General features: G+C 44.8%; 2 protein-coding genes across 3 annotated transcripts; both read left to right on the top strand.

Moving 5' to 3' along the window:
* The first annotated feature begins 548 nt into the window (after positions 1-548).
* On the top strand, positions 549-2,262 carry Kctd11 (potassium channel tetramerization domain containing 11). Its single transcript, XM_027946859.2, has one exon. The coding sequence runs from the start codon at positions 649-651 to the stop codon at positions 1,345-1,347; it is 699 nt and encodes a 232-aa protein (XP_027802660.2). The 5' UTR covers positions 549-648; the 3' UTR covers positions 1,348-2,262.
* Positions 2,263-2,761: 499 nt separating this feature from the next.
* Tmem95 (transmembrane protein 95) lies at positions 2,762-4,424 on the top strand. Of its 2 annotated transcripts, none has more exons than XM_027946861.1 (7): positions 2,762-3,088; positions 3,304-3,360; positions 3,552-3,632; positions 3,741-3,761; positions 3,905-3,985; positions 4,099-4,186; positions 4,298-4,424. In XM_027946861.1, exons 1-7 carry the CDS (start codon positions 2,923-2,925, stop codon positions 4,338-4,340), a joined length of 537 nt encoding a protein of 178 aa, XP_027802662.1. In that variant the 5' UTR covers positions 2,762-2,922; the 3' UTR covers positions 4,341-4,424. The 2 variants fall into 2 exon arrangements, with proteins under 2 accessions (XP_027802662.1, XP_027802661.1); XM_027946860.1 differs by having other exon boundaries at positions 3,881-3,985.
* Positions 4,425-20,883: the final 16,459 nt, after the last annotated feature.

The raw sequence follows: 20,883 nt of genomic DNA, 5'->3' as shown, positions 1-20,883 counted from the left end.
CTCAGACCGAGAGTGCATCGTTGCACCACAGTCAGTACAAGTGTGGCTCGCCATCCGCTCTCATCAGCTCCGGCCTCCATCTACTGGGCTGAAGCCAGGCCGGGCCTCTGACTGGTCTCCGGAGCTCTGCGTGGACTCGCATTCTGCCCAAGCGATCTGCCCAGAAACTCGGAAGCTGGGCCCTTCACAGTTGGCCCTGTGCTCGCCACCGTCACCTGCTGGTTGGATTCCGGAAACCCATTGTCGGAAGACCACAGAAAGGAACTACTGACCACCCCAAATCAGATACGTCTACACCAAATGCTCTCTTCCCCTCTCTTGGCTGTCTTTTGTTATTTTCATCTGTTCTTTCAACTTCTCTGTGCCCTGAAATTCCATAACCACCACCAACGTAGCTAGGGTGAGCTACAAACCTTGCTAGCTTGTACTCCAGCCTGTGCCTCCAACCTAGCGAGTCACAACCAGCCAATTCTGCACACACCCAGGAAGTTCTGCCTTTCTTCTCCTTCCCTGTCTCCTGTACTCCCCAAAATTTCCCCTCCTCCTGTGTCCTCTTCGCCCCCTTCTTTTGGGGGCCCCGTGACCCTGAATGTGGGGGGCACGCTATATTCCACTACTTTGGAGACCCTGACCCGCTTCCCAGACTCCATGCTGGGGGCCATGTTCAGGGATGGCACTCCGATGCCCGCCAATCTCAACCACCAAGAAGGTGGCCAGTATTTCATCGACCGGGATGGCAAGGCCTTCCGCCACATCCTCAATTTCCTTCGGCTGGGCCGACTGGACCTGCCTCGTGGGTATGGAGAGACAGCCCTTCTCAAGGCAGAAGCTGACTTCTACCAGATCCGGCCCCTTCTGGATGCCCTACGGGAACTGGAGGCCTCGCGTGGGACCCCTGCATCCACAGCTGCCCTGCTCCACGCAGATGTAGACGTCAGCCCGCGCCTGGTGCACTTCTCTGCTCGCCGGGGCCCACACCACTATGAGCTGAGCTCCGTCCAGGTGGACACCTTCCGAGCCAACCTCTTCTGCACCGACCCCGAGTGTCTGGGTGCCATGCGGGCTCGATTTGGTGTGGCCAATGGGGACAGAGTAGAGGGGGGGCCACATTTTCGTCTGGAGTGGGCGCCGCGCCCGGCGGAACTCCCTGAGACCGAGTATGGCAGACTGGGGTTACAGCCACTGTGGACTGGGGGGCCTGGAGAACGTCGGGAGGTGGTGGGCACACCAAGCTTCCTGGAGGAAGTGCTGCGGGTGGCTCTAGAACACGGTTTCCGCCTTGACTCGGTCTTCCCTGACCCTGAAGACCTGCTTAACTCCAGATCTCTGCGCTTTGTCCGGCACTGAGGATGCTGTCCTCAGTTTGATGGTGGGGAGGAGGGGGAGAGGGGCAGGCTAAAGGGATAAAAGCTTCCTGAAGCCTCTTTCTAGCTCTGGTGTCGGAGCTATGAGAGTCAGGGGTCCCAGTGCATCTGACTAGAGCCCAGATGTGGGCTGGAATTCCCAACTGAGCCCACCAAGGACTCACAAGTGGTCCAGAGGGTGTGAACTGGTGCTTTACCTGAAAGAGGCAGTGAAGGTTCCCTTGGTTTGTTTTTGCCTGAGGCTGGAGACTTATAGTGTTTCTTTAATTAAAGCTCAATATTCAGGGGTCTGAAAAGTGGGGAACACCTCCATGCCCAGGTTAGACCTAGCAAAACCCCCAAGGAACACTGAAGTCTAGGGGGAAGGGGATACTTGGATTGTCCTAATGTAGTCTCCTGGACTGTGGCTTCCCCTCCTGGCACTGGGTGGCTTGGACTGGCCTGACCAATGAGAGGTCAAAACGCTCTGGAACATGGAAAAGGGGATTCCTCGCTGTGTCTCAAGCCACCTATGGAGCGGGAAACAGATCACAGCCCACCCTAGGTTGACATAAGGGAGCTAGGAGAATCCCCATTAGCAAGAGGGCTGGAGCACTCCCTGGAATTCTAAGTGTTTTAAAGGATCCCATATTGTAGTTGAAGCTGGCCATGGGGAGGAGGGTGGTATCTTTTTATGTACTGGCATTACTTCATTTGTATGTAAGTGCATATTAGCCAGTGTGTCTGATTGATACGTACGTTCCTGGTACCCTGGTTCCATCAGTGTTGCTGACTGTGGTGTCTATGTGATGGCCCTTCTCTGATCTTTGTATGTCCAGGCCTGTTTGGGGTTGCCCAGCAACTGTTCTGGCACAAGTTTATCCATGGTATATGTGTGAGTAAACTGAGATTTAGTTAATCACAGGGTGTGTGTGTGTGTGTGTGTGTGTGTACAGGCATTTATGTTTATGTGCCCATGTCACCACGTAGGCAGGAGGAGCCTGATTGAGTTTGAGTCACAAGGATCTTCCTGGGAGAAGTAAAAGAAGTCACTGGACTTAGCTGGGCCTCTGGAACCTGTAGGGGACTCTTAGTTGGTGGGGTAACCATGGGCCTGTTACTAGGAGATAGCTGGGGAAGGCCCAAGGCTGCCCTGGGCAGAGAGAAGAGATGAAGAGTTTGAGAAAGTGAGGGAGAATATGAGAAGGGATGAGATTTCTGGGTCCCTGAGTGGATGTGATACACATGTACAACTTCTTCAGTGGGGGAGTCACCCATTGATTATCATGGATGATTTACAAGAAGAAAAATAAAATAGCTTATGAAACCACAGACTTGTAAAGGCCACTGTCCCCTTGCAACAGAAGCCCTACTTTCTCTATCTTCTACTAGAGATATCTTCTGCTTTCTCTCAATTCCTCAGGCCCCAGCTTTACACCAACCAAGGATGGAGTAATGACATTGTTCTAGAACCTCCAGCTGTTCTAGAATACTCTAGAACCTCCCAGGTTCACAAAGCATCCTGAGGCCTTCCTAGCCTAGTTAGGACTAACTCCAACCCCGTCCCTCAGTAGGCCTTATGTGGATGCTGGCAGTAGGTGGAGTTTTCTTGGCAGCTGCCCAGGCCTGTATATTTTGTCGCCTCCCAGCTCATGACTTGCCTGGTCGCCTGGCTCAGCTCAGCAGCCAACTGAAGGCCGAGTGGAAGGAATGGGCTTCCCCAGATTTCTCAGCCTTTGCCTTAGGTAAGAGTTTCAGGGACAGGACCACCAACAGTTCCTATGCCCTAAGGGAGACAGTATTTGACTTGCCAGCTGGACATACAACCCTCAGCCACTGCCTCAGTCCACACTGGACACACTGATCTCTCCTGGGAAAACTTCAGATCCCAGGAAAGAGCCCAGCACAACAACCTGGGCTGGCTGGTGAGGGAATGACTGTTCCTTGTCCATCTCCACAGATGAGGTGACCATGAACAAAGTCACAGAGAAGACTCACAGAGTCCTGAGGGTCATGGGTGAGGTCAAAGGGAAGATGAAACCTTGGGGCTTGGGAGGACACCAAGGAGGAGGATGGGAGACTGGGAAGGGCACAGGTGGAGAAGGGAGGGCTGACCAGGAAGGGTGCTGAATGTATGTGTGTGTGTGGGGGGAGGTGAACAGGCAGTCCTGAGACCCAGGGCAATAGAGCTGCTCTCTACCTCCTCAGAGATCAAAGGGTCCATCTCCTCACTCCCTTCATATTGGCAATGGCTTCAAAAGACCAAGATCCCCCAGTATACCAGGGAAGGTGAGGATGCTGGAAGGGCACGCATCAAAGGTGCCTAGGATCTTAGACAATGGGGTATGTGGCTGAGCGGCTCATCCACCCCCATCCTCTTCTTGTCATTCATTTCAGCTCTTTGTGCCCCAGCCTGCCGTGAGTAGAAATGGAAAGGGCTAGCAAGGATGAGAGGCCTACAGTCTAGCAAGGAGACCTGGCAGCTCGGGAGGAAGTTGGGTAGCTGGAAGGGTGGAGGCCAGGGCTTCCCCGGCCAGCCACGCTCCTTCTGTCTCCTGCAGGGGGCAGCACCATCCTATACAACTGTTCCACCTGCGAGGGCACCGAGGCGTCCTGTTGGCCCCGAAAGCGGTGCCTCCCAGGTCTTTACTCCCAACTCGGCCCCGCCCAGCCCACATCCCTAAACCGATAGTCTCTCCCAACATCCGCGGACATCATCCCCTGGATCATCCATGGCCTTCTGGGTTCCCCGCAGGTAGTCACGATCTGCGGGAAGCCAAGATTCTGCTGTTCTCTGTCTTTGGAGCTGTCCTGCTTCTGGGTGCTCTGAGCCTCCTGGTGGAGTGAGTTGCGGGATTAGGGCAGACTGCCACCTCTTCACCCCTACCCTCCCTCCTTCCTCCCAGCTCCCTCCCATGACTTTTTGAAGCTTACCATCCTCTGTTTTCCCTCAGGTCCCGACACCTTCAAGCAAAGACACCTCCAAGCAAACCATGACTTGTGAAAATGCTTACAGTCTCCCCACTTGCAGTTCTAAGGAATATGTGTACCCACAACATCCATATCACTTTGTGGAGAACCAGCCCACCCCTTAGTGCCAATGCAAAAGTTTCATTGTTCCAGACCCTACAACCTAAACATCTCCATGATGATTCCCAACATCAGAGGAACCCAGGCACCCACAGCTGGAAAGTTCCTCCCCTCCAGCTTTCCACCAATCAGACCAGGGCAGTGGGCCATGCCAGGAAATTATCTACAGAAGGAAAGAATCCCCTACACACACACCACCACTCCCACACCCCTTCTGCCCATTCCGGGAAAGCCAGGGCTGTCTGCCCCCAAAGCTGCTCTGAGCGCTCCTATGACTGATTGGGAATCCGGGAATGAGTGTTCTGGAAAACTCCCTCCCTCTCTGTTGAGACCACATCAGCCCGCTGGCACACTGTCCCTCTATTGTGTTAATGTTGAGCAGCCCTGGACTCCTTGGAAGGGCCTTCCCCCTGCTGGGCCCAACTAAACCTGCGATACTATGTTCTCCATTTCTGCCTGGCCTCTGTTTGCAAGGGGGAGGGCAGTGAGGGGACCAAGACCTTCAGTAGAATGTCTTTCCTCAGATTCTCTCTCAGTAGATATTTAGCAACCTCTGGATACTTTTTATTGTTTTGATTGAGTAGAGATGCTCCTTGTACATAGTGGGTAGAGACATGAGATGCTGCTAAACCGCCTATGATGAACAGGAAAGTTCTCACAATAATGTATTATACTGTCCAAACGTTAATAGTTCATATCCGAGAAATCCTGGTATTGGTTCTCTATTAGGAGTTATTGATGTAGCAGATGGAAGATGAACATGGGCGGGAGGGGAGGCCTGTCACCAACCACAAGTCTCAATCTAAGCAACTAGGACTGGAAGGGATTCCAGCCCTCACATAGCCTAGTAGTTTTCAAAGCAGGTACTTGGAGGATTTTCCGCAAGTGTTCTCAACCAGCTGCACATCTGAGTCACCTGAGCAGCTTTAAAATTACTCATGCTTGGGCCTTACTTCCAGAGTCTGAATTAAGTGGTCTCATATAGGGTCTTGGTTAGTATAACCTGTAGCCAGGGTTCGAACTGCTGCCCTAAGGGTACCTATAGAGGCCCTGGGGATGGGGAGAGGACCTCCTACCCCTTCCACAAGAGAACATTCTAATCCAATTCCTTTGTTTTACAAATGAAAATATGAGATCCAGAGATCATACAACTTGTCCAAGATTATACAACTTATTCATCTGATAGTGTGTGCAGCTGCCTTGTACCCTCCTACACTGTCTGCTTTCCAGGCTCAACACTTGGAGTTGTCCTTGTTTTCAAACCCAACATTCAGTATATCAACTGTCCATTTCTGCCTCTGTGTGTGTGTGTGTGTGTTACTGGGGATTGAATCCTGGAGTGCTCTACCACTGAGCTTCACCCTCAGTCCTTTTCATTTTTATTTCGAGACAAGGTATCAGTGAGTTGCCCAAGGTGGCCTGAAACTTGTGGTCCTCCTGCCTATCTTCCCAGGTCATTGGGATACAGGCATGTGCCACTGCACCTGGCTTCAGTTCTGCTCTTTTTTCTTTTTTTTGCAGGGGGCAGGTACTGGGGATTGTTTTTTTTTTTTTTTTTCATTTTTATTTTTTTTGAGACAGGGTCTCAATAAGTTGTTGAGTCTCGCTAAATTGCTGCGGCTGGTCTTGAATTTGTGATTCTCTTGGCTTAGCCTCCTTAGTCCCATGTGCCACCATGCCCAACAGTCCTGCCAATTCTTGAAGAACCTCTGTCCTATCTGTCCCCTACTGTACATGGTCTCCACCTCATCCTGTACTCTCTCACAACGAACCCCAATCTCCCAGATGCATCATCTGACTCTTCATGCTCCCTTCCAATCCATGTCAACGTCAGTGGCCACACTGGTCTTCCTAAATCGTCATATTGCTCACAACCTCTTGTCTAGCATCACAAAATAATTAAGAACTTAGGTTTTGGCCAGGCACAGTGGTGCTTGCCTGTAATCTCAGCAGCTCTGGAGGATGAGGATTGTGAGTTCAGAGCTAGCCCCAGCAACCTAAGGAGAACCTAAGTAACTTAGAGAGACTGTCTCAAAATTTAAAAAATAAAAAGGATTGGGAATGTGGCTCAGGGGTGTTAAGGGCTCCTGTGTTCAATCCCCAGTACCAAAAAAGTGGGTTTTGGGGTTTTGCAATTGGGCTGCCTGATTTCAAATCATGGCTCTCTAACTGCACTTTGGGCAAATTATTTAACACCTCTGTGCCTGTTTCCTCCTTATATTTTAAATTTCTTTATTTAGTAGAACTAGGAATTGAACCCAGGGCCTTGCAAGATAAGCATTCTACCATTGAGCTACTTCATTGTCCAGTGTCCCCAGTGTGTGTGTGTGTGTGTGTGTGTTTGCGATGCTGGAGACAGAACCCAGGGCTTTGCACATGCTAGGCAAGTGTCCTACCACTGAGCACACACACCCACCACCCTCCTCTTTTTTTTTTTTTTTTTTTTTTGTCCTGAGGATTGAACCCAGGGGGGCTTTACCATTGAGCTACATCCCCAGGAACTTTTAATTTTTTGAGACAGGGTCTCACTAAGTTGCTAGGGTCCTCTCTAAATTTCTGAGACTGGCCTCAAACTTGTGATCCTCTTGCCTTAGCCTCTGGAGTAGCTGGAATTATAGACAAGAGCCATGATGCCCAGCCCAACCCTTCCTCATCTTTTTTTTTTTTTTTTTAAGAATTTTATTTATTTATTTATTTATTTATTTATTTTAGTTGTAGATAGACACAATACTTTTTTTAGGTGCTGCTAAGGATTGAACCCAGTGCCTCACACATGCTAGGTGCTCTACTGAGCACCAACCTGAGTGCTGGCTCCTACTACTGGCTCCACTGAGCCACAACCTCAGCACCCCCTCTTCATCTTTTAAATGCAGATTATGTATTTCTTTGATTCCATGGCCTTTTTCTTTTTCTTTTTACATTTTAACATCTCTGAAATCAGAATTCATCTTAAACTGAAGTCATGCCATGACTTAAAAGATATGTATTTTATCTTAGCAATACATAAAAAAGTTATGTATTACAATTGATAATATCTTATATTCAATGAAATGCAGTAGTACTTATAGGATTGTCATGACATCCAAATTTACATAAAATGATTGGGACTGGGCTTGACATATTATGGACACTCATTTAGTATTACCACTATAATCCCTGTACTCCCTGCTTCTTTCTTGCCTACAGAATATAGACTTGGTCTCTGTTTACCATGGTGGTCAAAGATTTCCATCTGCAGCTCCCACTTGTTTCATCTGCTCTTCAGCCCAGAGCTATGCAAACACAGATCTAACTGGAATCTCCACTCCCATTCCCTCCATCTATCTCAGACTCCACATGTCCAAACACTCCTTCCTCCCTGACCCTACTGCCCACTTGTGATTGCTCTCAAGTTTAATGTCAGTGCCAACTGTATTATGCACATCCTCTTCCTCCTTCTTCTGTGAATGCCCACAAACTCACTTCTTATCAGCAATCAAGTGATCTGCCTTTGTAGTAACACTCCATTGACTCTGGCTCCCTCATGTCTCTGGAACTTTCCCTATCAGCACTGCTCACCCATCCCATCCCCGAAGCCATACTGAATCACTTGCCCAAATACTTTGTTTCCTTTTGTCTGTCTTTGCCCAGGCTTGTCCTTCCACCTGGGGTACCTTTCTGATATGGTTCAGACATCACTTCTGCAAAGCTGTCTTGGCTCCTGGGGCACAGTAGAGTGTCGCTTCTCAGGGCATCTCTCAGCTGTGGCACCTGTTACATCAAGGTGATGATGTTTCTTCACTTTCTTCCCTTTAGTCCATGCATTGCCCTTTGAAACCACTGCCTAAGGGTTTGTTATCTTTGTTTCCATCATGCCTGGCACATAGTGGACACCAGAACACATCCCTGACAGTTCTAGGCCCTTCCCTTGTTCTGGTGATGTACATTCATATTCTTTTTTTTTTTAATATTTATTTTTTAGTTCTTGGCAGACACAACATCTTTGTTTGTATGTGGTTCTGAGGATCGAACCCGGGCCGCACACATTCCAGACAAGCGCGCTACCACTTGAGCCACATCCCCAGCCCTGTACATTCATATTCTGTCTCTCTCTCCCCCCACTCCCTTTCTTGGCAGTGATGGGGATAAAACCCAGGGCCTCATACATGATGGGCAAGCACTCTACCACTGAGCCATAATCCCCAGCCTGATATACTTTCTCTGCTAAGCCCTTCATGAACAGGTAGCATTGGAAGCTGATAGGGTTTGTGTTTCTTTTCTATTTTTTAAATTAATTCATTTATTTTTGCAGTACTGAGGATTGAACTCAGGGCCTCCTGCTTTGTAGTCAAGTACCTCTACCACTGAGCTACATCTCCATCCTTTTATCTATCTATCTACCTATGAGACAAGGTCTAAGTTGCTGAGGCTGGCCTTGAACTTGCCATCCCTGACCTCAAACTTATAATCCTCCTGCCTCAATCTTCCAAGCAGCTGGGCTTACAGACATGGGCCATGACCTCTGGCACTATTTGTGTGTGTGTGTGTGTGTGGTGCTGGGGATCAAACCTGGGGTCTCATGCATACTAGACAATCATTCTACCTCTAGGCTACACCCCCGGCTCTTGTGTTTCTTTTTTGTGTACATATAGCCAACTCACTACAGAATAGCTGGCCAGGGCAGGGCTGGGTTTTCTTAATTCCTTCACCAAACAAGGGAGGACATTCTGGATGTGGCAGTTTTTGTTTTTTTTTTTTTAAATGCCTGCCATGGAGCGTTAAGGGTCTATGTATCCTTCCCTTAAATCTGGGCTCTGGGATAGACTGGCTAATAGAACATTATAGAAGTGACACTGTGCCATTCTCTGGGCCCAGGCCTTAAGGAACTGGCACCTTCTATTTTCCATCTTTTAGGATGCTCACTCTGGAACCCAGTCACCATTTACAAGGAAGCCCAGCTTTAGGAAGAGTCTACATGAAAGCATTTTGGCCAAAGGCCAGCATCCATAGCCAGACACGCGAATGATGATATAGCCCCCAGATGTCAGGTTACCCCCAGATTTCCAGTTTTCCAAGTAAGGCTCCATACATAATTGAACAGAAATAAACCATCCCCGTGTATCCTGTTAGGATTCCTAACCCATATCTGGGTAAAGTGGTACACGTCTATAATTCCAGCAACTCAGGAGTCTGAGGCAGAATTACAAGTTTGAGGCCAGCCTCAGCAACTTATCAAGACTCTATTTCAAAATAAAATATAAAAAAGGACTGGGGGGCTGGGAATATATCTCAGTTGGTAGAGTGTTTGCCTTGCATGCCCAAGGTCCTGGGTTCAATCCCCATCACCACAAAAAAAAAAAAAAAAAAAAAAGAAGAAGAAGAAGAAGCAGCAGCAGCAGCAGCTTTGGGGCTGGGGCTGGGGCTCAGCGGTAGAGCTCTCACCTGGCATGTGTGAGGCACTGGGTTTGATCCTCAGCACCACGTAAAAATAAAAAAATAAAATAAAGCCATTCTGTCCATCTGCAACTAAAAAAATAAAGAAAGAAAAAAGACTGAGGATGTAACTCAGTGGTAAAGCACCTCTGGGTTCAATACCCAGTACCAAAACAAAAAGAATTCCTGACTCACCAACTTCAGGGGCATAATAAAATGGTTGTTTTATGTCAGTAGGTATTATTTTTTTTTAACAATAGATAACTGAGCTGGAGATGTGGTTCAAATGGTATCGCGCTCGCCTGGCATGCATGGGGCATTGGGTTCGATCCTCAGAACCACATTTTAAAAAAATAAAGATTAAAAAAAATAGATAACTGGAACAGTGGAGTAGAAAAAATAAGCCTAGAACTTGGCATTATATGTCCTGGCAGCCCTTTCACTTCCTAGATGTGTGTACCAGGAACATTATTTTACCAGCCTGAGTTTCAATCCTCCTACCTATAAAATGGACTTAATGATGGCTTACTTGTATGATTATAGTGTGAGATGCCATCCAAAGCTTTTGGATGTGTATCCATAGCTGTGTAGCAAGTTATTAAAAAACTTGGTGGCCTAAAACAAAAATTATTCTCTCAACAATTTCTGTGCAATAGAAACTCAAGAGCAACAGTCACCAAAATACATTACATAGGAAGAATACATTCTAGTATTTTACAGGACAGTAAGGTAATTATAGTTCACAACAATGTATTACATATTTTATAAAGAAGGAGAAAAGAGCTGGGTGTGGTAGTGCATGCCTGTAATCCCAGAGACTTGGGAAGCTGAGGCAGGAGGATTGCAAATTCAAAATCAGTCTCAGCAATTTTTTTTTTTAATATTTTTATTTTTTAGTTTTCGGCGGACACAACATCTTCGTTTGTATGTAGTGCTGTGGTGCTGAGGATCGAACCCAGGCCGCGCGCATGCCAGGCCTGAGCCACATCCCCAGCCCAGTCTCAGCAATTTAACAAGACCCTCAGCAATTTAGACTTTTACTCAAAAAAAAAAAAAAAAAATAGAAAGGCGGAGGCTAGATTTGATTAGTGCATGCTATGTGCATGCTTTGAAATATTACACTAAACCCCATTATTATGTACAATTTGTGATGTTAATGAAATATTTTAAAATAAATAATAAAAGGACTGGGCATGTAGCTCGGTGGTAAATTGCCCCTGGGTTCAATCCTCAGTACCCGCGCCCCCCCCCCCCCCCCGCAAAAAGACAATTGTATAAGAGGATAGAGATACTAATAACCCTGATTCCCTGATTTGATCATATATATATAAAATTTTCACAAATGTACAATTATATGTCATTAAAATAAAGAAATTTGGGAGCAGCTAAAGTTGGTGGCTCTGGCTCAGCGTCTCCAGCTAAGTTGTGGTCAGGACTGCAGAAATCTAAGATTTGACTGGGCCTGTAGGATCAGCTTCCAAGGTGGCAGTTGCATGCCTGGTCAGTTGGTGCTGGAGAGCTGGTATTGACTGTTGGCAGGAGAACTCAGTTCCTTGACATGAGGATCTCACCAAAGCAACACTTATGTCTCCTTGTAACATAGAGCTGGCTTCTCCCAGAGGAAGAGATCCAAGAGATCAAGGCAGAAGTCACATTGCCTTTTATGATGGAACTCAGAAGTTATACACCATCCTCTTTGCCAAATCCCATTGATTACATGGATGAGCCTATTAGTTGTGGGAAGAGACCATACAACAGGATGAATACCAAAAAGGAACTTTTTTTCCTTTCTTTTTTAGTACTAAGGATTGAGCCCAGGAGCACTCTCCCACTGAGCCACATCCCCAGCCCTTTTTTGTATTTTATTTAGAGACAGAGTCTCATGAGTTGCTTAGCACCTTGCTTTTTACTGAGGTTGGCTTTGAACTCATGACCCTCCTGCCTCAACCTCCTGAGCTGCTGGGATTACAGGCGTGGGCCACAACATCCAGTCTAGCCCTTTCAAATTTTTATTTTGAGACAGGGCCTTGCTAAATTGCAAGATCCTTGAACTTGCAATCCTCCTACTTCAGCCTCCCAAGCCATTGAGATTACAGGTTTGCACCACTGCACCCACCTCCAGGAGAGAACTTTCCTTAAAATCTCTTTGGGAGGCTGGCTACTATACACACAGACATAATTAATCCTTCAATAATCCCATCAAGTAGATATTTGTCGTAGACTCATCTTTTTTTTTTTTTTTAAAGAGAGAGAGTCTAGAGAGAGAGAGAGAGAGAGAATTTTTAATATTTATTTTTTAGTTTTCGGCGGACACAACATCTTTGTTTGTATGTGGTGCTGAGGATTGAACCCGGGCCGCACGCATGCCAGGCAAGCGTGCTACCACTTGAGCCACATCCCCCACCCTGTAGACTCATCTTGAAGAGGAAGAAAACAGAGGTATAGTAACATGAACTAACTTGCTCAGACTCATAGTCTGTTAAGTGATAAATCTGGAATTCAAACTCAGGCCATCAGACTCCACAACTGAGGTCTAAGCTACTGTCTGATCCATTGTGAGACTGAAAGAATACTGTGGCCTGAAAGAATACTTCCACTTTGGGAAGAAGAATTAGAAAGTACATACAAGGTGGTGGGCAATGACTCTAAAAATAAATTGAGGAGAGAAGGGACCTCAGTGTCCTGGGGGGTGATGGGGCAATAGACCTGAAGAGCAAACCATGTGGGGCCAGGGAGCACTAAACTGGGAGATGGGAAGGGATGGGCTCCTTAGGAGAATGCCTATAGGTGGGGATTGGAAATTCCCCTCTCCACTACTTCCAGCAAAGGAGCTCTTGATTTCAAATCTCCTCTTCAACAGAAACAGGTGACTCTCCATCTGATCTGTACCACAGAATGAATACTTTTCTCAGGAGCCAGGCACTGGTCTGGGCATGGCAGACATGGTAATGCACAGGGAAGATGAAGCTCTTGTTTACCCAGAACTATCAGGGGAGACAGACAAGTTACTGGCAAATTCTACCAGGGATGATGAAGTGACGGGAAAGTGCAGAGGGTCTTGGAGTGCAGACAAAGACATGTGACCAGTTAAGAATAGGCTTTTTGCACTTGGCAAGGTCAGGCAAGAGTAAAACACGTTGGGGAAAACTTCCAATCAGAGGGAACAGCTGTGCAGAGCTCAGAGGAGAGCAAACCAGAATGCTAACACTGAGGTGCTTTCCCATATTGCGAGGCTAAGCTGACGTGGATGTGGTGGAAGGAGGAGAGCCCAGGGATCCAAGATCAGAGCAGAGAAGGAGAAGCTAATGAAGCTCTAATGTGGTTCCTGATAGGTGCAGAGAAAGGTTTCTGGATGGGTCTCAACTCAAGCTGTGCTCCTCCTCCCCCAACTAAAGTGTGGGGGGCAGTCAGGTGCCCTCTCTGTTTATCTTCCTGACTTTCTGCCCTGTGGAGGAGGATTTGGCCCTGCTAGTATGAATGTGTTCATTCTTCTCGGACGCCCCTTCAGGGCAGGGCAGGGGTTGGGAAAGACACATGGAGGGTTGGTGCCCAACATGGGCCTCCAGGTCTAAGAATTAACAGAAGACCCATCCCAGCCTGCAGGAGGAGCTTCCTAAGAAAGATTCGGATGGTCAGGTGGTACACTCCCCACATCCCACTCTTCTTGTGGGCAAAGGTGGGATGGAAGAAGTAAAAAAATTCTACCTGTATAAGAAAGAAAGAAATAGGAAGAAGAGAAAGAATCGAAAGGTTTCTAATTCCCTGGATTTTTTTCAATATTTTTTTAGTTGTAGTTGGACACAATACCTTTGTTTTATATTATTTATTTATTTTTATGTGGTGCTGAGGATCAAACCAAGGGCCTCGCACGCACTAGGTGAATGCTCTATGACTGGCCTATAACCCCAGCCCCACTGTAAATTTTTTTTTTTTTTTTTTTTTTTTTTGAGGGAGGGATTGAACCCAGGGTCAGTCTACTGCTGAACTCCATTCCCAGCCCTTTTTATTTTATTTTGAGACAGGTTCTCTTTAAGTTGCTAAATCTGACCTTGAACTTGTGTTTATCCTGCCTCAGTCTCCCTAGTAGCTGGAATTTCAGGGATGCACCACCGTGTCCAGCTTCCTGGATTTTTTTCCAAGCCAAACACAGACTGGGGTTGAACCTTTCTCTCTGGTTTCCTGCAGAGGCAAGATAAAGAACCTAGGCCATAAGTCCAAGCTACAGTGCCCCCCATCCTCAGCCTCTTCTCCATCTGTGATGTTGTGATATAATAAGAAATGTATATTTGTCTCTGTCCCAGTTCCTGCCTCAGAGCTCTTAAATCCCTCAAAATTTCCCGAGTGATAGTGGTGCCAGGAACATCTGTTGTTATTTGTAATAAGCCCCTTTAACCATACCTGAATTCATGCTAGTCAAGAGACTCTGAAGATGGGGTCTGTTGCCAGAGGGTTGGAACTTCAAGCCAGACTCCCCAACCTCTGGAGAGGAGAGAGTGGCTAGAGACTGAATTTGCAAATGACTGGGAATTTAATCAATCATGTTTATCCAGTGCAACCTTCATATGAATCCTACACAGTGAATTTAGAGAGCTTTGGGGTTGGTGAACACATGGAGGTAAAGGAGGATGTTGGGCCCAGAGAAGGCATGGAAGTTCCCCCTCCCCCACATCTTATCCTATTATGTTTTCCATTTGGCTGTTCACCGCTATTCTTTGTAATATCATTTATTTGTTTTATATATTTAAATTTTTTTCTTTCATTTAGATAGGGTTCACTATGTTATCCAGGATTATCTTGAACTTGTGGCCTCAAATAATCCTCTTGCCTCAACCTGCTGAGTGGCTGGGACTACAGATGTGTACCACCATGCCTAGCTCATAATATCTCTTACATGAGCCATTCTAATAGATAATTAAACCTGAGGTGGGGGTTGTGAGAACCCTGGTTAATAATTGAGCAATAGGAAGTACAGAGGCTCAGACTTTCAACTGGCATCTGAAGTGGGGGCAGTTTGGAGGACCAGGTCCTTAAGTGGTTAAGTCTATACTAACTCTGGAAGTTAGTGCTGAAATTAAATTAAATTATGGGACATCCGATTGGTATCTCCAAAGAATTGGAAAATTGCTTGGCATGGGGGGAAATTGCACCCATCATTTTGGTCAGCAGTGGTGTGTTAGAGGTAAGAGGATAGAAAGACTTTTTTTTTTGGAGCTGGGGATGGAACTTACAGCCTTACATACACTAAGCAAGTTGTCTAACTCTGAGCTATTATACTCCCTACATTTTTTTTCCAGCTTTTAGCTTTTCATAAACAAAGTCTTGACAGGCCAGCCTTTCTCTCCTGAACCAAAGGGAAGAGCCCCTTCATCTCTTCATTCTGTTCCCAGTTTCCCCACCTTACATCTCAGGCTGATTCTGCCATACCACTTTTAAGACCCCTCCTCAGAGCCCCCAGGCAGGTCCTAGCCCTTTTCCATATTCTGCAAGCTTCTGGAATGAAGGCCTGATGGTAGGGATCTGTCCTGTCTGCTTGTTTCCCAGGACCCCAAAAGAAGAAGCTTGGTGAAAGTTTACTAGGGGATGCATTGATGCCTAGTCTGGTTTCTCCCTCTTTGTCTGCATCTGCCTTCATATGTCCCCATGTCTTTCATTCAACTCCCAGAATACCTCTAAGGCCTCCAGATCTGTGAGAACACTGGATTCACAGAAAATTCAGGTTTCACAAAGTCTTCCCTGAAGAAGCTCATGGAACCACCGTGTTTCCCACCAAGAACCTGGACATTGTGTCCAAGAACCTTGAAATGCCCTACCAACATCCAACTTGTCAGGACTCAGCTCAAATGCTAACTTTTTCCTTCAGAGCTTCATACAGTCCAGTAAGAATGTTGACTCATTTCTCTGCATTCCTAAGGTCCTCTCAATTCTTCCTTTTATGGGACCGACTGCATTCATTCATTCATTCATAATACATGCTGAAAACCTCTACTTTTGGCAATACTGATATTATGTACTAATTTGTGAGCCCACTGCATGGTGTGAAAGCTGAACTGAGACTCCTACATTAAAGCTGTCACAGGTTGGTTGCAATTTCTGGTTTCTGGTAGAAGCAGATAAAATTTCTCTCTGGAGAAAAACATGACAAGTTTAGGCCATTGGGATTCCTACAGATTAAGATCAATAATATATAATTTCACAATTGTGAGTCACTAGATACACAAGTAAACAATCCACCATTAGTGAAAGTCAGAAGAAACAACAACCGTAAGTTTAGATCTGTAAGGATATAAAAACTGGGATATTAAACAACAACAACAACAACTATGGGCTGGGGTTTTGGCTCAGTATGGTAGAGCACTTGCCTAGCATGTGTGAGGAATTGGATTCAATTCTCAGCACCGCATATAAATAAATAAAAATTAAAGGTCCATTGACAACTAAAAAATTTAAAAAAAACTATGTATGAAATACTTAAGGAAAATTTGGAGTAAAAAATTAAAAAGTGATAAGAAATTATAAATACTCACCATAGAGATTTAAGAACCCAAATATCTTTGGTTTGGGCTGGGGATGTGGCTCAAGCAGTAGCGTGCTCGCCTGGCGTGCGTGTGAACCGGGTTTGATCCTCAGCACCACAAAGAAAGATGTGTCCGCCGAAAACTAAAAAAAAATAAATGTTAAAAAAAAAAAGAACCCAAATATCTTTGGTTAGAAAAATATAATATGAAGTTAAAAACTCTTAAATAAGACACAAGAAGTGTGTAATATAAAGAAAAAAATCAGTAAATTAGATTCCACTCTTCCACTCAAATGTAATTTTTTTTATTCCAAGGATAATATTTATTAAAAAAAAATGGGTGGATAGCTGGACATGGGGGTGCACACATCGGGGTGCAACTCGTGAGGCTGGGAAGGAAGATCTCAAATTCAAAGCCTGCATGGACAACTTAGTGACACCCTGTCTCAAAATTAAAAAAAAATATTTTTGTAGTTCAGTGAAGGGCATCTTGTGTTCAATCCCTAGTACCACCTGCCCTGTTCCCCCCACACATACAAAAGAAAAGAATTAAGGAAAGGCTGAAAAGAGTAGGAAAAAAGTATTTTCAAAATACATATTCAATAAAGGACTTATATCTAGGATATAGAAATAGCTTATAATTCAAGAGTAAGAAAAATAAGTGACTCTGGAGCTTGAGGCAGAAGGATTGCAAGTTTAAGGCCAGCCTCAGCAACTTAGTAAGACCTTGTTTTAAAAAATGTGTGTGGGGGGGCAGGTAAAGAACCTTGAGTTCTGGGCTGAGGTTGTAGCCCAGTGGTAGAGTGCTTGCCTTGCATGCATGAGACCCTGGGTTCCATCCTCAGCACCACATAAAAATAAATAAATAAAAATAAAGATATTTTCAAAAAAAAAGAACCTTGAGCTCTGTCCTTAATACTGATTTTAAAAAGGCGGGGGGTGGGTGACAAAAACAGGCAAAAGAATACAACAGACACTTCACCCCCCAAAAAATATATGGATAAACCGGATACAGTGGCGCATGCCCGTAATCCCAGCGGTTCAGGCAGGAGGATTGCCAGTTCAAAGCCGGCCTCAGCAAAAGCAAGGTGTTAAGCAACTCAGTGAGATCCTATCTCTAAATAAAGTACAAAATAAGGCTGGTGATGTGGCTCAGTGGTTGAGTGGCCCTGAGTTCAATCCCTGGTACCAAAAAAAAAAAAAAAAAAAAAGAAGAAGAACAAAGGTGTAGAATAACTGGAACTCTCATACTCCACTGTTAAGACTTTGAAATAATACAACCACTTTGGAAAACAATGTGTCAGTTTCTAAAAAAAATGAAACATCTACTATTTTATATTGTTTTAATATTTATTTTTTAGTTCTACCCAATACCTTTATTTTGTTTATTTATGTGGATTGAACCCAGGGCCTTGCGCATGCCAGGCAAGCGCTCTACCACTGAGCCACAACCCCAACCCCAAACATCTACTATATTATTCAGACATTCAACTTTAGATATTTATTCAACTTTAGATATTTACCCAAGGTCAATGGCAACATATATGCACACAGAGTCCTGAACAGGAGTGTTCATAGCAGCTTTATTTGTAATAGCAAAAATCTGAAATGACTCAGGAGAATAGATAAATAAAACTACTCACTAAAAAGGAATGAACACTGATGATACATACAACATCATGGATGAATCTCAAGATTAATTCTGCTGAATAAAAGAAGGCAAACAAAAAAGTGTGCATACTGTATGATTCTATTTATATAAAATTCTAGGAAACATGCTGGCTGCATTGGCACATGCCTATAATCCCAGCAACTCAAGAGGATTGCAAATTGAAGGCCAGTCTCAGCAGCTTAGAAAGAGCCTGTCTCAAAATAAAAAAATAAAAAGGACTTGGGTGCAGCTCAATAATACAGGATCTCTAGGTTTAATGTTCAGTACTGAAAAATTAAAAATTACTAATTAATTAATTAATTCTAGGAAATGCATAATTGAAGGAGATGGAAACTTACAACCCCTGGGGGTAGTGGGGGGAAGGAAACTGAGGACTCTGACCTTTTGCAATTTCCCTTATCCACAACTGTCCCCTACCCGCCCTCCTGTCATGTATGTGGGGAGATGTCTGCGGTATGTGGCACAGTGGTTGAGTGAATAAATATCTAAAGTTCAATGTCTAGATAATGTAGTAGATGTTAGATATTTAGATATTTAAAGTTAAATACATAAAGTTGGAAAAAATATCTAAAGTTGAATGTCTGGATATATAGTAGATTTTTTTTTTTTTTTTTTTGGTACCAGGGATTGAACTCAGGGGCACTCAACCACTGTGCCACATCACATGACAGACATCTCCTCACACACCTTACCCACAACTGTCCCCCTAACACCCTCCTGTCATGTATATGGGGAGCTTTTATCCTTTAGGAGCCCAGGCCAAAGAGACAGCAGGAAGGGATAATGGGAAGAGCACAGAAGGAACTTGCACCTGGGCCTTGATAAGTTGCTGAGGCTGGGTTTGAAATCACTATTCTTCTGCCTCAGCTACAGCTGAACCAGTCAGCCCCAAACAATAGGCCCCAGGGATCTACAATTGTTTCCCTACCTGCACTCTCCCTACCTGCACTCTTGCCCCACCCTAAATGAGCCTGCCAAAAGTAACTCCTCCCTTGATCTGGCCCTGATAAACCCTACAAAATCCAGATCTTTGTTGGAGCCCACCACCATTTTCCCTTGAAAATGTGCCCCTCTATTGCTTTATAAAGCAAGCATCTCTGGTTTGTTGAGGTCTGCTCTGTTTTCTTTTTTCTCTCTTGTATTCCCTTTTGTATGCTTTCACAAACTAGACAAAATACAGATCGGTGAGCCAGGCATGGTGGCATGTGCCTGCAATCCCAGCTACTCAAGAAGCTGAGGCAAGAACAATCTCAAATTTAAGGACAGCCGAAGCAACTTAGTGAGACCCTGTCTCAAAATAAAAAGAGCTGGTGTCATAGTTCTGAGATAAAACTCTTGCCAATGATATATGAGACCATGGGTTCCATCCTCAGTGCTGAAAACAACAGCAAAAAAGAAAAAAGAAAAGAAAGAAAGTAAAAGATAAAAGAAAAGTCTTTATGATGGTTACAATGTCACTAAGCAATACGAATTTTCCAGTTCTATTATCATCTCATGGGACCACCATTGTGTTCTTCATTGACTGAAACATCATTATGCGGTACATGACTGTATTTGAAGAGATACTGCCTGAGAATTTTCCAAATCTGATGAAAGGTGTGAATTCATAATACAGAAAATACAACATAGCAAAAGAAATAGAAAGAAGTTGGTATCTAGATATAATGTAAAAGTACAAGGGCTGGGGATGTGGCTCAAGTGGTAGCGTGCTCGCCTGGTATGCGTGGGGTGCTGGGTTCGATCCTCAGCACCACATTAAAAAAAATAAAATAAAGAAGTTGTATCCACCAAAAACTGAAAAATAAATATTAAAAATTTTTCTCTCTCTCTTTAAAAAAATTTTTTTTTAAAAAAGTACAAAACAGGAACGATACTGTGTGTGTGTGTGTGTGTGTGTGTGTTACTGGGGATTAAACCCAGGGGTATTCTACCACTGAGCTACATCCTTAGCCCTTTTTATTTTATTTTTTATTAAAAAAATTTTTAGCTGGGCATAGTGGCACACACCTATAATCCCAGCAACTCAGGAAGCTGAGGCAGGAGAATCGAGTCTCCTGACTCAGCTTCCTGAGTTCAAACCCAGCCTCAGCAACTTATGAAGGACCTAAGCAACTCTGTGAGACCTTGTCTCTAGTAAATATTAAAAAGGACGCTGGGGAGCTGGGGATGTGGCTCAAGTGGTAGCGCGCTTGCCTGGCATGCGTGCGGCCCGGGTTCGATCCTCAGCACCACATACAAACAAAGATGTTGTATCCGCTGAAAACTAAAAAATAAATATTAAAAAAGGGGGGGGGTGGGGTGGGGATCTGTCTCAGAGGTTAAGTACCCTGAGCTCAATCCCTTGTACCAAAAATAATAATAATAATTGTAGATGGACACAATACATTTATTTATTTTTATGTTGTGCTGAAGATTGAACCCAGTGCCTCACCCATGCTAGGAAAGGTCTCTACCACTAAACTACAACCCCAGCCCCCACCAATGATATCTTGAAAAGCAGGAAATAATGACAGATCATCTACAAAGATCATCAGACCTGATTAGACTTAGCAGACTTCTTTATAACCAATATACATTGTGTGTAGTATATGTCTACACTCACAGGCACTTAAAACATAAAGATTGCCAGGTGAGATGGCGCTTACCTGTAATCCTAGCAACTCAGGAGGCTGAGACAGGAAAACCAGTCTTAGCAATTTAGTGAGACTCTTGGTAACTTAGAACTTGTCTCAAAAAAAAAAATGGGTGGGGGTAGCTGAGGAGATAGCTTGTTGTTAACGCACTCCTGAGTTCAACCCGTAGTACCCCCTTCCCCACCAAAAAAAAAAAAAAAAAAAAATCAACAAGGATGA

The sequence above is a fragment of the Marmota flaviventris genome, chromosome 17, assembly GCF_047511675.1.
Source record: "Marmota flaviventris isolate mMarFla1 chromosome 17, mMarFla1.hap1, whole genome shotgun sequence".
In the NCBI taxonomy this organism is placed as follows: Eukaryota; Metazoa; Chordata; class Mammalia; order Rodentia; family Sciuridae; genus Marmota; species Marmota flaviventris.
The sequence above is the reverse complement of the archived record's forward strand: the minus strand, read 5'-3'. Positions and strand labels throughout refer to the sequence as shown.

Excerpts from the sequence above, each read along its gene's own strand:
- Kctd11 (XM_027946859.2), top strand. The coding sequence starts at position 649 with ATGCTGGGGGCCATGTTCAGGGATGGCACTCCGATGCCCGCCAATCTC.
- Tmem95 (XM_027946860.1), top strand. The coding sequence starts at position 2,923 with ATGTGGATGCTGGCAGTAGGTGGAGTTTTCTTGGCAGCTGCCCAGGCC. Across the intron at positions 3,633-3,740 it reads CCCCCAGTATACCAGGGAAG|CTCTTTGTGCCCCAGCCTGC; the intron begins GTGAGGATGCTG and ends CATTCATTTCAG. Across the intron at positions 3,762-3,880 it reads TCTTTGTGCCCCAGCCTGCC|CCACGCTCCTTCTGTCTCCT; the intron begins GTGAGTAGAAAT and ends TTCCCCGGCCAG.